The sequence below is a fragment of the Ascaphus truei genome, chromosome 3 (assembly GCF_040206685.1).
Source record: "Ascaphus truei isolate aAscTru1 chromosome 3, aAscTru1.hap1, whole genome shotgun sequence".
Classification (NCBI taxonomy): domain Eukaryota; kingdom Metazoa; phylum Chordata; class Amphibia; order Anura; family Ascaphidae; genus Ascaphus; species Ascaphus truei.
In genome coordinates, this window is record NC_134485.1 from 382,557,344 (window position 1) to 382,570,684 (window position 13,341).

Below are 13,341 nucleotides of genomic sequence, written 5' to 3' on the forward strand. Positions count from 1 at the left end.
AGATGTTGGCACAATTAAATGGGAGCAATGACATTGATCTAAGAATATTTTTTGTCATTTCAATTTCTGTTCAAAACTTGTTACATTTTAATCATATTCTGGTGAACCAGGATCCTGCTTTAGACATGATGATACCTTTTGTATTTGGTTCTTTGTTTCATTTCTCAAACTACACTCTGGAAATACAGAGTAATAAATTAATGTGATTCATATCTAAATCCGCTAGCATAATCTTAGTTGGTGAAAAAGAATAGTGTGACAATCAGGAAAGCATGAACCCATGTATATTATTCACAGGGCAACTATGCTTTTTTTTGTTTTTTGTTTTTTTGCTAGTAACGGCTAAATATCTTAATCTAAATGGGGATTTCAAAATAGACACATTTTCTCTAGGTTTTGTTCTTGCCCAATTTTGAAAAATGAATAGATGAGCCAGAAATAATATCAATCTGAAATAAGTCCACTTCCAATGATTTGAAAAATAAAATAATTGACTTTGTTTGCCCATTGTTTTTTATGAGTGTACAGGCATACCCCGGTTTAAGGACACTCACTTTAAGTACACTCGCGAGTAAGTACATATCGTCCAATAGGCAAACAGCAGCTCACGCATTCGCCCGTGAGCACGTCCTGAACAGCAATACCGGCTCCCTACCTGTACCGAAGCTGTGCGCAAGTGGGGAGACTATAGAGCCTGTTACAAATGCGTTATTTACATCAGTTATGCACGTATATGACTATTGCAGTGCAGTACATGCATCGATAAGTGGGGAAAAGGTAGTGCTTCACTTTAAGTACATTTTCACTTTACATACATGCTCCGGTCCCATTGCGTACGTTAATGCGGGGTATGCCTGTATTGACAATTGCTTAATGAGCGTGTTTATCCTGTATCCCCCTTTCTGCCCATCTCTGCCTCTCTGCACTCCCTTGTTTTATTTTTGCAAGGTTTACTTTTTCTACACCCTCCCCCCAGTTTGTCTCTCTTTCCCATGCAGTAACTGCTATATATGCTTCTCTGGCTGCGAAGGATAATCATTTACAGAATATTCTCAGGGCTTTCTTGGCCTAAAAGATCTTTAAGGGCGTCTTCAAGACATGAAATGCCAATGTACCACAACTAACCAACTTTTAAGAAAAAACTTGCGTAGAGATGCTTCTGTTTTAAGATTGTGTACATTGAGGTTCATGAGATTTTGGCAAATTATAACACAGAATTATTTCACTTACATTTCGAATGTCTAGTTGTTCATGTTGAAGATGGTGGTTTGGGTTGGTTAAGAAAATCCTATCAGAGAATGAAGGAACAATCCGAAAGACAAAAACGAAGTCTTGAGGACATTATTGCTGAAAGATATGGGGTAAGTGCAATGCAACATTGTGTATCGCTTTTTATCCCTTGAGAGAAACAATTATGGATATACCTATAATATGCTGGTTTGAAACTGATGCTTCCATCACCCCCTGAAAGGGGTGACGCATGATGTTAGAGGAGATTGTGACGCATGAGGAAAGGGAAGAGGAGAGGGTGTTGCATGGGGAAAGGGTGAGGCATTAAGGAAGTGAGGGGAGGTGACATGAGGGAGGGGGTGATGTATGAAGGCCGGAAGAGGGGGGGGGTGGAAAGAGTGATGTAGGGGGGTGGTGGGTGTTTAACTCATTGCGAGCTGCCAAGTCTGCTTTCCTTGCTTGGTTTGCTCACTCACGTGCCTCCCAGGCCTTTTGCTCCCTCCTCCCACCTTTTAGGTCATGTGTGGTGGGCATCACCACACCCCCACGGTCCGACACCACATCCATTACATTAGCGACCGATTCATAAGCCTCGCACTGTTCCTGCACATAGCGGAGGCAGCAATAGATGCCAGTACCACGTTTAAATTGCCACTCGCCCCGGTGTTACAACACATTTTCCACAGCCATTAAGCATGGTGTGGTAAACAACCCACATATTGTGTATATTATTGTCGTAAAAAAAGTTTGAATTTTTTTTAGCATTTCTGTTTTTGATTATTTGCCAATATGCTCTTCCTATTGATTTGTTTTATCTAAATGTAAATATATGTGATATTGAAAGAAAAAAATTACTTTTTGCTAGTCCATATGCGTGCCAATTTTTTTTTTTACTGTAAACAGTGTTTTAAAAAGTTAAGTACATTTTTGTTTTACTCTAAAAATTGCATTGCAAGTTTAGTTCTAACATACTGTACTATCCATTTGTTTACCAATTCAGTCAATGGAAATATTCCAAAATAAAATGAATGAAGCAGAAAAGGCTGCATCACAGAATTTTAATACAGAACACGATGGCAGAAGAGAACGGTGGAGGAAATCTAAATATCATGACAACGAATCACGAAGATCTGTAAAACCAGGTCAACGTATTAATGATGAGAGAAGCAGAGATCGTTATACAGACTATCAAAGGCATGACAAAGCAACCCACAAAGAAGGTTGTGAATACAATGGAGGAAAACCAAGAGGTGACCAAAGAGAATCCTACACTAATAGGCCCGAATCAGAACATAAACGATATGTAATTAAATCTTTCGGAGAAGGTGGTGTTCCAGAAAGGAGTGAGGATACAAAGTCTCCTTTCAGACTTAAACACCAATTTTTAAAACCTTCTGAAGAAGACCACTCTTTTGATGCCGCTGGTTTTAAACCACAGAATAATACATCACTGTTACCTCCACAAGCGTCTCTCAGAAATAGTTTCCAAAAACCTGCAAGTGATGATACAGATGCATCATGGAGAAGAACACCATCTAAAGACCAAACGTGTGAAGAAGAGATACCCAAATCCAAAATGGAAGACTGTCAAATCAATGAAATTAAGGATACCGAAGAAAAACTTGATAAAGATCTCTCTATTGGAGAACAACAGTCATCATCTTCAAGGTATTTTTATTTTCTTAGAGAATGATGGGATACTACTGACTTTGGGACTGTTGTGTTGATTCTGCATAAACACTAAACAGTATGTGTGTAGTTATTTAAGGTTGTGTAGAAAGCCAGTGCATCAGAAAAAACAAGTCCTGATTGGCATAATAAACTGAGGTTTAGGATAAACTCCTTCAATGTAAGCATATAGCATAACTCGAGCCCTAATAGGGTTAGGGGGCTAGTACCTAATGCCAGCGACACCATAACTAAATAGTACAGACCAACGTCCCATATATCAGAGAAAAAAGGGGTACAGCGACCCACAAAGTGAACTCACTCAGTTTCTCCTGGAGTATTCAATCTCAGAATCTTCATAGGCGTGCAATCTCCCAGGTGATGGCAGGAACAAGTAGAAAAATAAGGCAGTGCACTGCCCAAAGTAACAGAAGGAGGCTCACGGTTTTAAGCAACAAAAAATAGATTTATTACATAAAAAGTGGACAAAAGGTTCCCCCCTAGGCCACAGCAGGGGTCCACCAACTAGTTTCAGGCAAAAATGCCCTTTATCATTTTTGCCTGAAACTAGTTGGTGGACCCCTGCTGTGGCCTAGGGGGGACCCTTTTGTCCTCTTTTTATGTAATAAATCTATTTTTTGTTGCTTAAAACCGTGAGCCTCCTTCTGTTACTTTGGGCAGTGCACTGCCTTATTTTTCTACTTGTTCCTGTGTGTAGTTATTTAGTTGATATCCTATTGAGCTACATTACTAGTTTCCTACCTGCCATCTTAGTTAGCAAATCTCCCAATATGCTTATTTTATGTACAGCAAAGAAAGGACATGACTATAAAACACAGATTATGTCAGCCCAGATAACTTTTGTTGTCTACAGTAAGAATGTCTTAATGTTATTACTGTATTGATTCTGTTGGTTGTCAACTAAGAATACCATTGGGTAATAGCCGAAAAAATAAAGGACATCTTTATACACGGCACTCACTTGAGTATATAGTGCTTAAATTAATGTATAGAGATGCACTTCTTGCTTGTATTGTATTTTGATTGAACCTTTTCATTCAAAGTAGGACAAGTAATTTTTGCCCGCTCTGGTGCTATACCTTGCAAAAAATAGGCAATGAACATTCGAGAATTATGGTTGCACCAGTCGCGTGACTTGAATCTTGAACATGGGAAAGATTTTATATAAAATATATGTTCAAATGTATTTAGTTTGGGTTGTATTTATAAGCATGAAAGGTGGAGTTTTCCTTTGACAACACAGGTCAGAGAGCACGAACAGGTAACCTTAGTTTTGGAGAATAAAATAACAAAACTATTGAGCAGCACTGTGCGAGTAAAGACTGCTTGAAAATGTGCCAGCGTGTGTTAAATCCGTGTCAAAGCTCCTGGATTATAGGTTACAAAAACAGCATTTTTCTAGATCTGGCCATTTTATTGTAAGTCATTTTGCTCTTTCCACTGCAATTCCAATATATATATATATATATATATATTATATCACTAAAGATGTAGCGCTAAGGTGGGAATATAAATTAGATAAAGAACTGTGTAACGCAATAAGTAAAACTATTAATAAGTAAATAATTAATTAGTGTACCCCTAATCTAATGATATTCAGAATAAATATATAATAAACAGTGAAACAATTATAATAAATGTAACTTAAACCACAGAGGATGTGTCCCAGTATCCTATGGAGCACTTTGCAGCTTCTCTGTCTCTCTCTGTCTCTCTCTGTCTCTCTCTGTCTCTCTCTGTCTCTCTCTGTCTCTCTCTGTCTCTCTCTGTCTCTCTCTGTCTCTCTCTGTCTCTCTCTGTCTCTCTCTGTATATATATGGATATATATGGATATATATGGATATATATATTCATTCATATACACACTATTGCGCACTGTGGAGTGAATTTCTGCTTATAACTTTAGATGTTTGATGAATTGTAAAATGTTGCTTCGATGTAAGATGGAAAGTATTTACTTGGTATTGGTTACATACAGTTGTGTGGAAAAAAAGTACACCTTCTTTAAATTCTATGGTTTTACATATCAGGACATAATAACAATCATCTGTTCCTTAGCAGATCTTAAAATTGGGTAAATACAACCACAGATAAACAACAACACGACATATTACACTGTCATTTATTTAACAAAAATAAAGCCAAAATGGAGAAGCCATGTGTGAAAAACGAACTATATCTTATAATTCAATAGCTTGTAGAACCACCTTTAGCAGCAATAACTTGAAGTAATCATTTTCTGTATGACTTTATCAGTCTCTCACATCGTTTTGGAGGAATTTTGGTCCACTCTTCTTTATAACGTTGCTTCAGTTCATTGAGGTTTGTGGGCATTTGTTTATGCACAGCCACAGCATTTCAATCGGGTTGAGGTCTGGATTTTGTCTGGGCCGTTGCAACACCTCGATTCTTTTCTTTTTCAGCCATTCTGTTGTAGATTTGCTGGTGTGCTTGGGATCATTGTCCTGTTGCATGACCCAATTTCGGCCAATCTTTAGCTGTCGGACAGATGGCCTCACATTAGACTCTAGAATACTTTGGTATACAGAGGAGTTCATGGTCGACTCAATGACTGCAAGGTTCCCAGGTCCTGTGGCTGCAAAATAAGCCCAAATCATCACCCCTCCACCACCGTGCTTGACAGTTGGTATGAGTTGTTTGTGCTGATATGCTGTGTTTGGTTTTCGCCAAACGTGGTGCTGTGCATTATGGCCAAACATCTCCACTTTGGTCTCGTCTGTCAAAAGGACATTGTTCCAGAAGTCTTGTGGTTTGTTCAAGTGCAACTTTGCAAACCTAAGCCGTGCTGCCAAGTTCTTTTTAGAGAGAAGAGCCTTTCTCCTGACAACCCTTCCAAATAAACCATACTTGTTCAGTCTTTTTCAAATTGTACTGTTATGGACTTTAACATTTAACATGCTAACTGAGCCTGTAGAGTCTGGGATGTAACTCTTGGGTTTTTTGCAATTTCTCTGAGCATTGCACGGTCTGACCTTGGGATGAATTTGCTGGGACGTCCACACCTGGGAAGATTGGCAACTGTCTTGAATGTTTTCCAATTTTGAATAATCTTTCCTGATCACCCTGGCAGTGGGCACCATTGGGGTTAATCCCTTCTCACTCTAGGTAGGACAGGAAGTAGACTTTTGCAGGTAGGCCATATAAGGCCCCTCCCTCTACCTGCACCTTAGTCTTTTTCCTGTCCTCACAGCTAGGAGTAGGATTTGTTATTTTCTAACAGGGCTCACCTACTGCACCTTGTGCAGATAGCCAGGGTCTCAGCCTCTCTGCCCTGAAGCTCCGAGATGCGCCTACGGGTGGCGAGACGGAGACCCCTTAGAGTTGGGGGAGCCCCTGTTGGGGGGGAGGAACAGCTGCAGCCGCGCAGGACCGATCAAAGGCGCACAGCAGCTGCAGCTGGGAGCCGTGGAGGCCCAGACTCACCGCATAAGCGTATGGTACGCTGCGGTAAAGTACCCAGCAGCCCGCTACAGGCGGAGGGGGGAGCAGCCATAGCTGCGAGCAGAGGAGGCTCAATTGACCGCACTAGCGTATGGAACGCGGCGGTGAACTACCCCAGTAATTCTGCTGCGAACCGAAGGAGGTTAATATTGACCGCATGTGTATCTGAGATACTGCGGTAAAAGGGGTACAGTGCAGGCGGCCGCTCGGGAGCGTGCGCGTCACGGCACGCCGGCAAATGCGTACAGACACGCGAGCCGTGCACGAGCACTTGATGACGTCAGATAAGCGACGACCACACGGTGTATGTGTGAGTGAAAGCTGCAGCATGGAACGCTCAGCAGAGAAAAGCCAAGTGCTGGATATGGATTCAAAAATGGAAACACCCAAACTTCAGTTCCCAAGACTAGGTGAGTCCTTAGTTTTAGTTCTGCATGGGAAAGAGAGATGGTATATGTACATTAGGGTGTATGTTTAGTATTTTTTTTTTTTTTTTATAAATTAGTTCGGTGGTTACCCTCCCAGAAGCAGGATCTTCAAAGGGACGGGGGAATCCCTGCAACATAAATGAAAGGTTGCTAAGAAAACTAAATGGTGTTCAGCTTGTGAGAAACCAGCCCTAATAGGGAAGTAATTATGTGAAGATTGTCTTAAGACACCTGCAGGTGATACCAATGAACAAATGAGCATTTCTTTATTGATGAAGGAGGCTGTTAAACAGAGAGTTGATGCGGCAGTACAGCAAGCTGTTAACCCTGCGCAGGAAGATCTACTGCACCGACACACTTTATTCGAGCAAATACCCAGTATGTACCTGGCAGATACCTGGAATGCGCCGCTCCTCACCTCTGACAAGCCCCGTTGCGTTTGCCTTCCCAGCCTGGGTTCATGCCTGGCTGACGGGCGGCTGATCTGTTAAATGATAATGATTAGGATTTAATAGGCTGCAATGCTTCGCGTGTCTACCAGATGGCATAAATTCATGAATTGTAATGCAGTATATATATATATATACTGTGCAGTATTGCAGCCAGCGGGAATAAAATGCTTCAATCCCTTGCTGGAAAATACTTCAATGCACTCGGGCAGAAAACAGTCACAAACCTCAATACACCCGGGTATACCCGAATTCGTGGGACTAGCCGAGCTCAAATAAAGTGTGTCGCCAGTGTAGATCCCAGACCAGTCTGGATAAGGGGAAAAGTTTTTCATCATATGGGTCTGAAATTGATTGTTTTTATGTGTCAGAGAGTGAAATGGATTCATCAGATCAAGATATTCAGGAAGGAATCTGAATTTGATGTAGAAAGGGTGGATCCACTCATCAAAGCCATGATACAGGTTTGGAACTGGAAGACATTGAGGAGTTAACCCACAAAAAGATAAAAATTTTGGGGCGAGACAAAAAGTGTCCTGGCTGCCTCAAGAGTTTCTGTACTGGCCTGCTTTGACAGGCTAAGCAGGCTGCTGCTGCTACTACTGCTGCTACTACTGCTACTACTGCTACTACTGCTACTACTGCTACTACTGCTACTACTACTATTATTGCTACTACTGCTGCTACTGCGGCTACTACTGCTAGTACTGCGGCTGCTTTAAAAAGGTAGAGTCTTTACTATCCATCAAGTAGTTAAGGACCTCATTCAGGTGGAGTTGGCGCAACCAGACGCCAGAGTATTTACGCCTAAAAGGTTTGGGAAGATGTATCCATTCCCACAAGAGGAGGTAACATTTTGGGATGTCAGCCCAAAGGTGGATACTGCTATTTCCAGAATAGTAGAAGACCACAATTCCAATAAGGAACTTGCGTCATTGGAGGACGCTATGGATAGGAAGATGATACGTATGGAAGAAAACATACGTTACCGCAGGAACATCCTCATACCTGCCATAATTGCCAACATTGAAGAAGCAATACACAAAGGTGGGGAAAGAAGTGCTATTCTTAAGCACTGTCCGAAGTAAAATGAGCAGCAAAATCTATGGTGCTGGCGGTATCAGCAAGAAGGGCTTTATGGCTCAGACAGTGGATGGCTGACACAGCATCAAAGAACAACTTGTGTGGATTACCATTGAAGGTGAGTTCCTCTTCGGTAACAAACTGGATGCAATAATAACAAAAGCATCAGGAGGTAAGAGCATTTTTTACCTCAAGAAAGCAGAAGATTCGGTTTCCAACAGGCTAATAGAAACCAATATAAGGAAGCAAAGGCATATAGACCTGGCAGGTCATCTCCAAGACAAAAAACATGGAGGGACGGCCAGGACAGGTTTTTTTTTTGTGACAGTTGCCAGTAGGAGGGCGACTGAAGCAGTTTTTCTGCATCATGGGCCCAAACGATACAGGACAATTGGGTATTACACCATTCATCAGGGGTACAGTATAGAATTTAGAGAGATGCCAAGAAGAAATATGTTCTTAATAACATGGATACAGTCCAAGGAAAAAAGAAGGCAGAATAATTCGGCTTTAAAGAAATTATTACAAGCAGAAGTAATAAAGAAGGTACCTCAGGAAGAGGAAGTGAAATTTATTCCAGAATTTTTCTAGTAAGGAAACCTACAAGGGAGTACAGAGCAATTCTAAACCTAAGAAGTGTGAACCTGATTATTCAAGAGCTACAACCAGGAGACTGGATGGTGGCAATAAGACTTAGAAGATGCTTATCTACAGGTGCCCATAACAAAGGGACACCAAAGATGCCTAAGGTTTACAGTAATCAAGATCATTATCAGTATACAGCACTGCCATTTGGTCTGGCGACTTCCCCAAGGACGTTTATAAAGGTTCTAGCCCCTCTAGTGGCAGAAATGAGAAGAGGGGTAGATATATACCCATACCTGGACGACATCCGGGTAAAATCAGCGAGTCTGGAGAAACTCCAACAAGACCAGAAGATGGTATAACCTTTCTGGAACACCACAGTTGGTTAATAAACAGAAACAAGAGCCATCTCATGCCACTCAGCTGTTAAGATTTCTGGGGGTAGAATTTGATACAGCAAAAGGAGAAGTGAGACTACCAGACGCAAAGAGGCAAGACATAGCCATGCAACAAAGAAGCTCAGGAAAGCTACCAGGACTTCAGCAGAAGAATGCATGAAGCTCCTAGGGAAATTCGCTTCAACATTAAGCGGCAGAAAATGGGCAGCAATACATATGAGACCAAGAATCTTGTTACACCCACACACAAAACAAGAATTAAAGTGGTGGGAAGATACCAGAAACCTGGGAAAAGGACAAACACTACACCCAGTGCACTGGGTAAGAATTACAAGTCAATGGCACTGTGGCTTAGTTGGTTAAAGCGGCTGTCTTGTAAACAGGAGATCCTGAGTTCAGATCTCAGCAATGCCTTGTCTTAGTCCCATGCACGTTTCTTAAACAGATGCGAGCAACACAGGTCGGGGTGCCCAGATGGGAGAAACATTGGTGCAAGGAACCTGGACAAACCAGGAAAAGCATCTTCCATCAAATCTGCTGGAATTAAAAGCAGTACAAGGGCCTTAGAAACTTTCCAAGACCATATAAGAGGTGGCTGTATAAAAATAGAATCAAACAACAGGTCAGTTGTCAAGTATATAGCCGAACAAAGAGGAACCAGGAGCAGAAAGCTGATGAACCTCACAGCAGAAATCCTCTTTTGGGCAGAGTGCCAAAATTACAAAAATTACAGCCATACATATCCCAGGACTAGAAAATGTCACAGCAGACTTTCTAAGTCGGAGCATCATACACCCAGGAGAAGGGGCATTATAGCCACAGGTGTTTCAACAACTGGTAGAGCGATGGGGTCAGCCAGACATAGATCTCATGGCGACACACCAAAACCGCAAGGTAAGGAACTACTGTGCCAGACTGTTTCATCCAAGCGCACAGGGTACAGATGCTCTCAGTTTCAAATGGCACTTCAAGTTGGTATACCTGTTCCCTCTAATTCCCTTAATTCCGAAAACAATCAGGAAAACAGGGAAGACCAAGCAGAGGTGATATTCATAGCACCCTACTGGCCAAGAAGGCTTTGGTTCACACACTTGGTAAATATGGCAGTAGATACACCATGGCACATACCAGATCGCAAAAGGTTTGATGCGACAGGGGTCAATATGTCATCCGAATGCCAAACAATGGGCTTGACGGCATGGCAATTGAGCAGGAAACATTGAGACTGAAAGGTTGTTCAGACAAAACAATCCAAACCCTTTTACAAGCAAGGGAAAGTTCCACATCGAAAGTATACCATAGAATCTGGCTTTGCTTTCGCGATTGGGGTGAAAAGGGAAAACAGAAGTCCTTTCACCTAGAATTGTATCAATTGTGGAGTTCCTGCAAAAAGGATTTGAGAAAGGTCTCAGTCTTAGCTCATTGAAAGTACAGGTGTCTGCACTATCAGCCTTGTTGGAAAGAAATCTGGCAATGGAAAGATTGATCATCAGATTCTTTCAGGCAGTTAAAGGTTAAGGCCTCAAATCAAGAACAGGGTACCTACAGGGGACTGGTCCCTAGTATTGGATGTACTAACAGCAGCTCCGTTTGAACCTATACAGGAGATAGGCTTGAAATGGTTATCATGGGAAATGGCGTTTTGATAGCAATCACCTCAGCAAGGAGAGTGGGAGAACTACAGGCTCTATCAGCCAAGGAATCATTCCTAGTCATGCATCAAGACAAGGCATTTCTCAGTCCAGTACATCAATTCCTGCCAAAAGTTGTATCACAGTTCCACATGAATCAAGAAATTGTGATTCCGACATTCTGTCCAGAACCAAAGAATAAGAAAGAAGAAAGACTACACAAGTTAGAGGTGGTAAGATGTCTAAAAGTGTACCTGGAAGGATGCGAGATATCAGAAAGTCAATTCCAGAGGGACCGAAGAAAGGTCAAGAAGCTTCAAAGACAACACTTTCCCAGTGGATAGTGTCTCGTATTAAAAGGCTTATGAAAGCAAAGGACAAGATAAACCTTTGAACATTAAAGCTCATTCTACAAGGGCCATGTCTACTTCATGGGCATTTAAAGCCCAGGATACACCAGGACAGATTTGCATAGCGGCAGTCTGGTCCTCATTCAATACATTCTTGAAATACTACAGACTAGAAGTACAATCATCAGCTGACGCAAGCTTTGGGCGTAGAGTGTTAGGAACTGTAGTAAAATAAAGTGTAAAGTGTATTAATAAAGGTCAAACTGATAAGGCATTAAACTGGTGTTGTCTATTCTGATGTATCCCTCCCTAAAATTTGCACTGCTTGGGTATGTCCCAATGGTGCCCACTGCCAGGGTGATCAGGAAAGGAGAAAATTTAAACAACTTACCGTAATTTTCTTTTCCTGGAACCATGGCAGTGGGCACATAGTTACCCTCCCTATGTATGTCTAATGCCTATCAGTTATATATTTCAGCTATGGAAGAATCGTAAGACTAAGGTGCAGGAAGAGGGAGGGGCCTTATATGGCCTACCTGCAAAAGTCTACTTCCTGTCCTACCTAGAGTGAGAAGGGATTAACCCCAATGGTGCCCACTGCCATGGTTTATAATGGACTTTAAATTGTTTGGAAATGGCCTTATAACCCTTCCCAGATTGATGGGCAGCAACAATTGCTTCTCTAAGATCGTTGCTGATGTCTTTCCTCCTTGGCATTGTGTTAACACACACCTGAATGCTCCAGACCAGCAAACTGCTAAAACTTCGGCTTTTATAGAGGTGGTCACACTTGCTGATCAATTAATCAAGGGCATTTAATTAGCAGCACCTGTCTGCTACTTAGCATCTTAATTCCTAAGGAAGCAGTAAGGGTGTACTTAGTTTTTCACACATGGCTTCTCCATTTTGGCTTTATTTTTGTTAAATACATCATGACACAGTGTAATATGTCGTGTTGTTGTTCATCTGAGGTTGTATTTACCTAATTTTAAGACCTGCTAAGGAACAGATGATTGTCATTATGTCCTGATATGTAAAACCATTGAATTCAAAGAGGGTGTACTTTCTTTTTCACACAACTGTATGTATGTATTTAATTACTTAAAAGAAGAAATACTTAAACCAGAGTGCTGGATGTTTCCTTTGTTTTCCAGCAATCTATTGCTACAACACAGAGCGAAACACTCTATCAATTCATTTTTCTAGAAAACAAGCATAACTTTAGTTTACCAAGTATAAGGATAGCTGCTTACACTGCATGCCACACAGCACCATCACCCATTCATTATTTACTGCCTGTGACGTGCACAGCTGCTACCACATGCCAGAAAACACAGTGAACATATTGTACTGTTTTTTGCTCCATCTTTTTAATCTGCAGCCTCACCTCTCATTGCCTGCCTCATGTGGAGGAGAAAGCCAAGACAAATTTGCACATTTGTGCAGTGTATAGACTCAACCCATCATAGTCACTATTCTAGTTGGAGCTTCATGTTGTTTAATTGCTTCAATCCTTCATCTCAAGTCTGTTGTTTTTAAGCATTAATATGCTTGTTAGGATCCTAAATTCTTTGTTGGCAGAGCAAAGTTGTAGGACTATTTAGTGAACACAAATATATACCCTCTGTGCTACATTTCACCAGTAACTTGTTTATACCACTGTGTGGGGCAGTAGTTTCCAACCTTTTTTCGGTTAAGAAACCCAAAGGGAAATTCTGAGGAACCCCCAACCCTCTCTAATAGCGCGCCTGGGATTAGATGCATTGTAAATTCTCCTGTATTTAGTACAATTTTCAAATGTACCAGAAAATTGCAGGAAACCTTTTAGGGATGCCCGGGGAACCCAAGGCTCCCTAGGATCCCTGGTAAAACAATGGTGTAGGCTGGTACTGTTATTCCATTAAATAAAGAGACTTTATCATTAAAAATATAAAAACACCTTTATGGTAAAGCTGATACCTTTTTAATGGCTAACGGATGTTGAGAGAGTTGCAAGCTTTCAGGATCGCGAACGTCCCTTCAGGCAAGTGTTACAA

At 41.4% G+C, this 13,341-nt stretch overlaps 1 protein-coding gene across 2 annotated transcripts in view; it reads left to right on the top strand.

Annotated features, from left to right (window-relative positions):
* Positions 1–13,341, top strand: part of CWF19L2 (CWF19 like cell cycle control factor 2) — a 211,498-nt gene that overhangs the window by 63,753 nt on the left and 134,404 nt on the right. For both annotated transcript variants that reach the window (XR_012800018.1, XM_075592377.1), the window contains exons 7-8: positions 1,246–1,361; positions 2,231–2,898. Coding sequence is in view for 1 of the 2 variants with exons in the window: in XM_075592377.1 (XP_075448492.1) it covers positions 1,246–1,361; positions 2,231–2,898 (784 nt within the window). In the remaining variant the exon portion in view is untranslated. The remainder of the gene's footprint in view (positions 1–1,245; positions 1,362–2,230; positions 2,899–13,341) is intronic.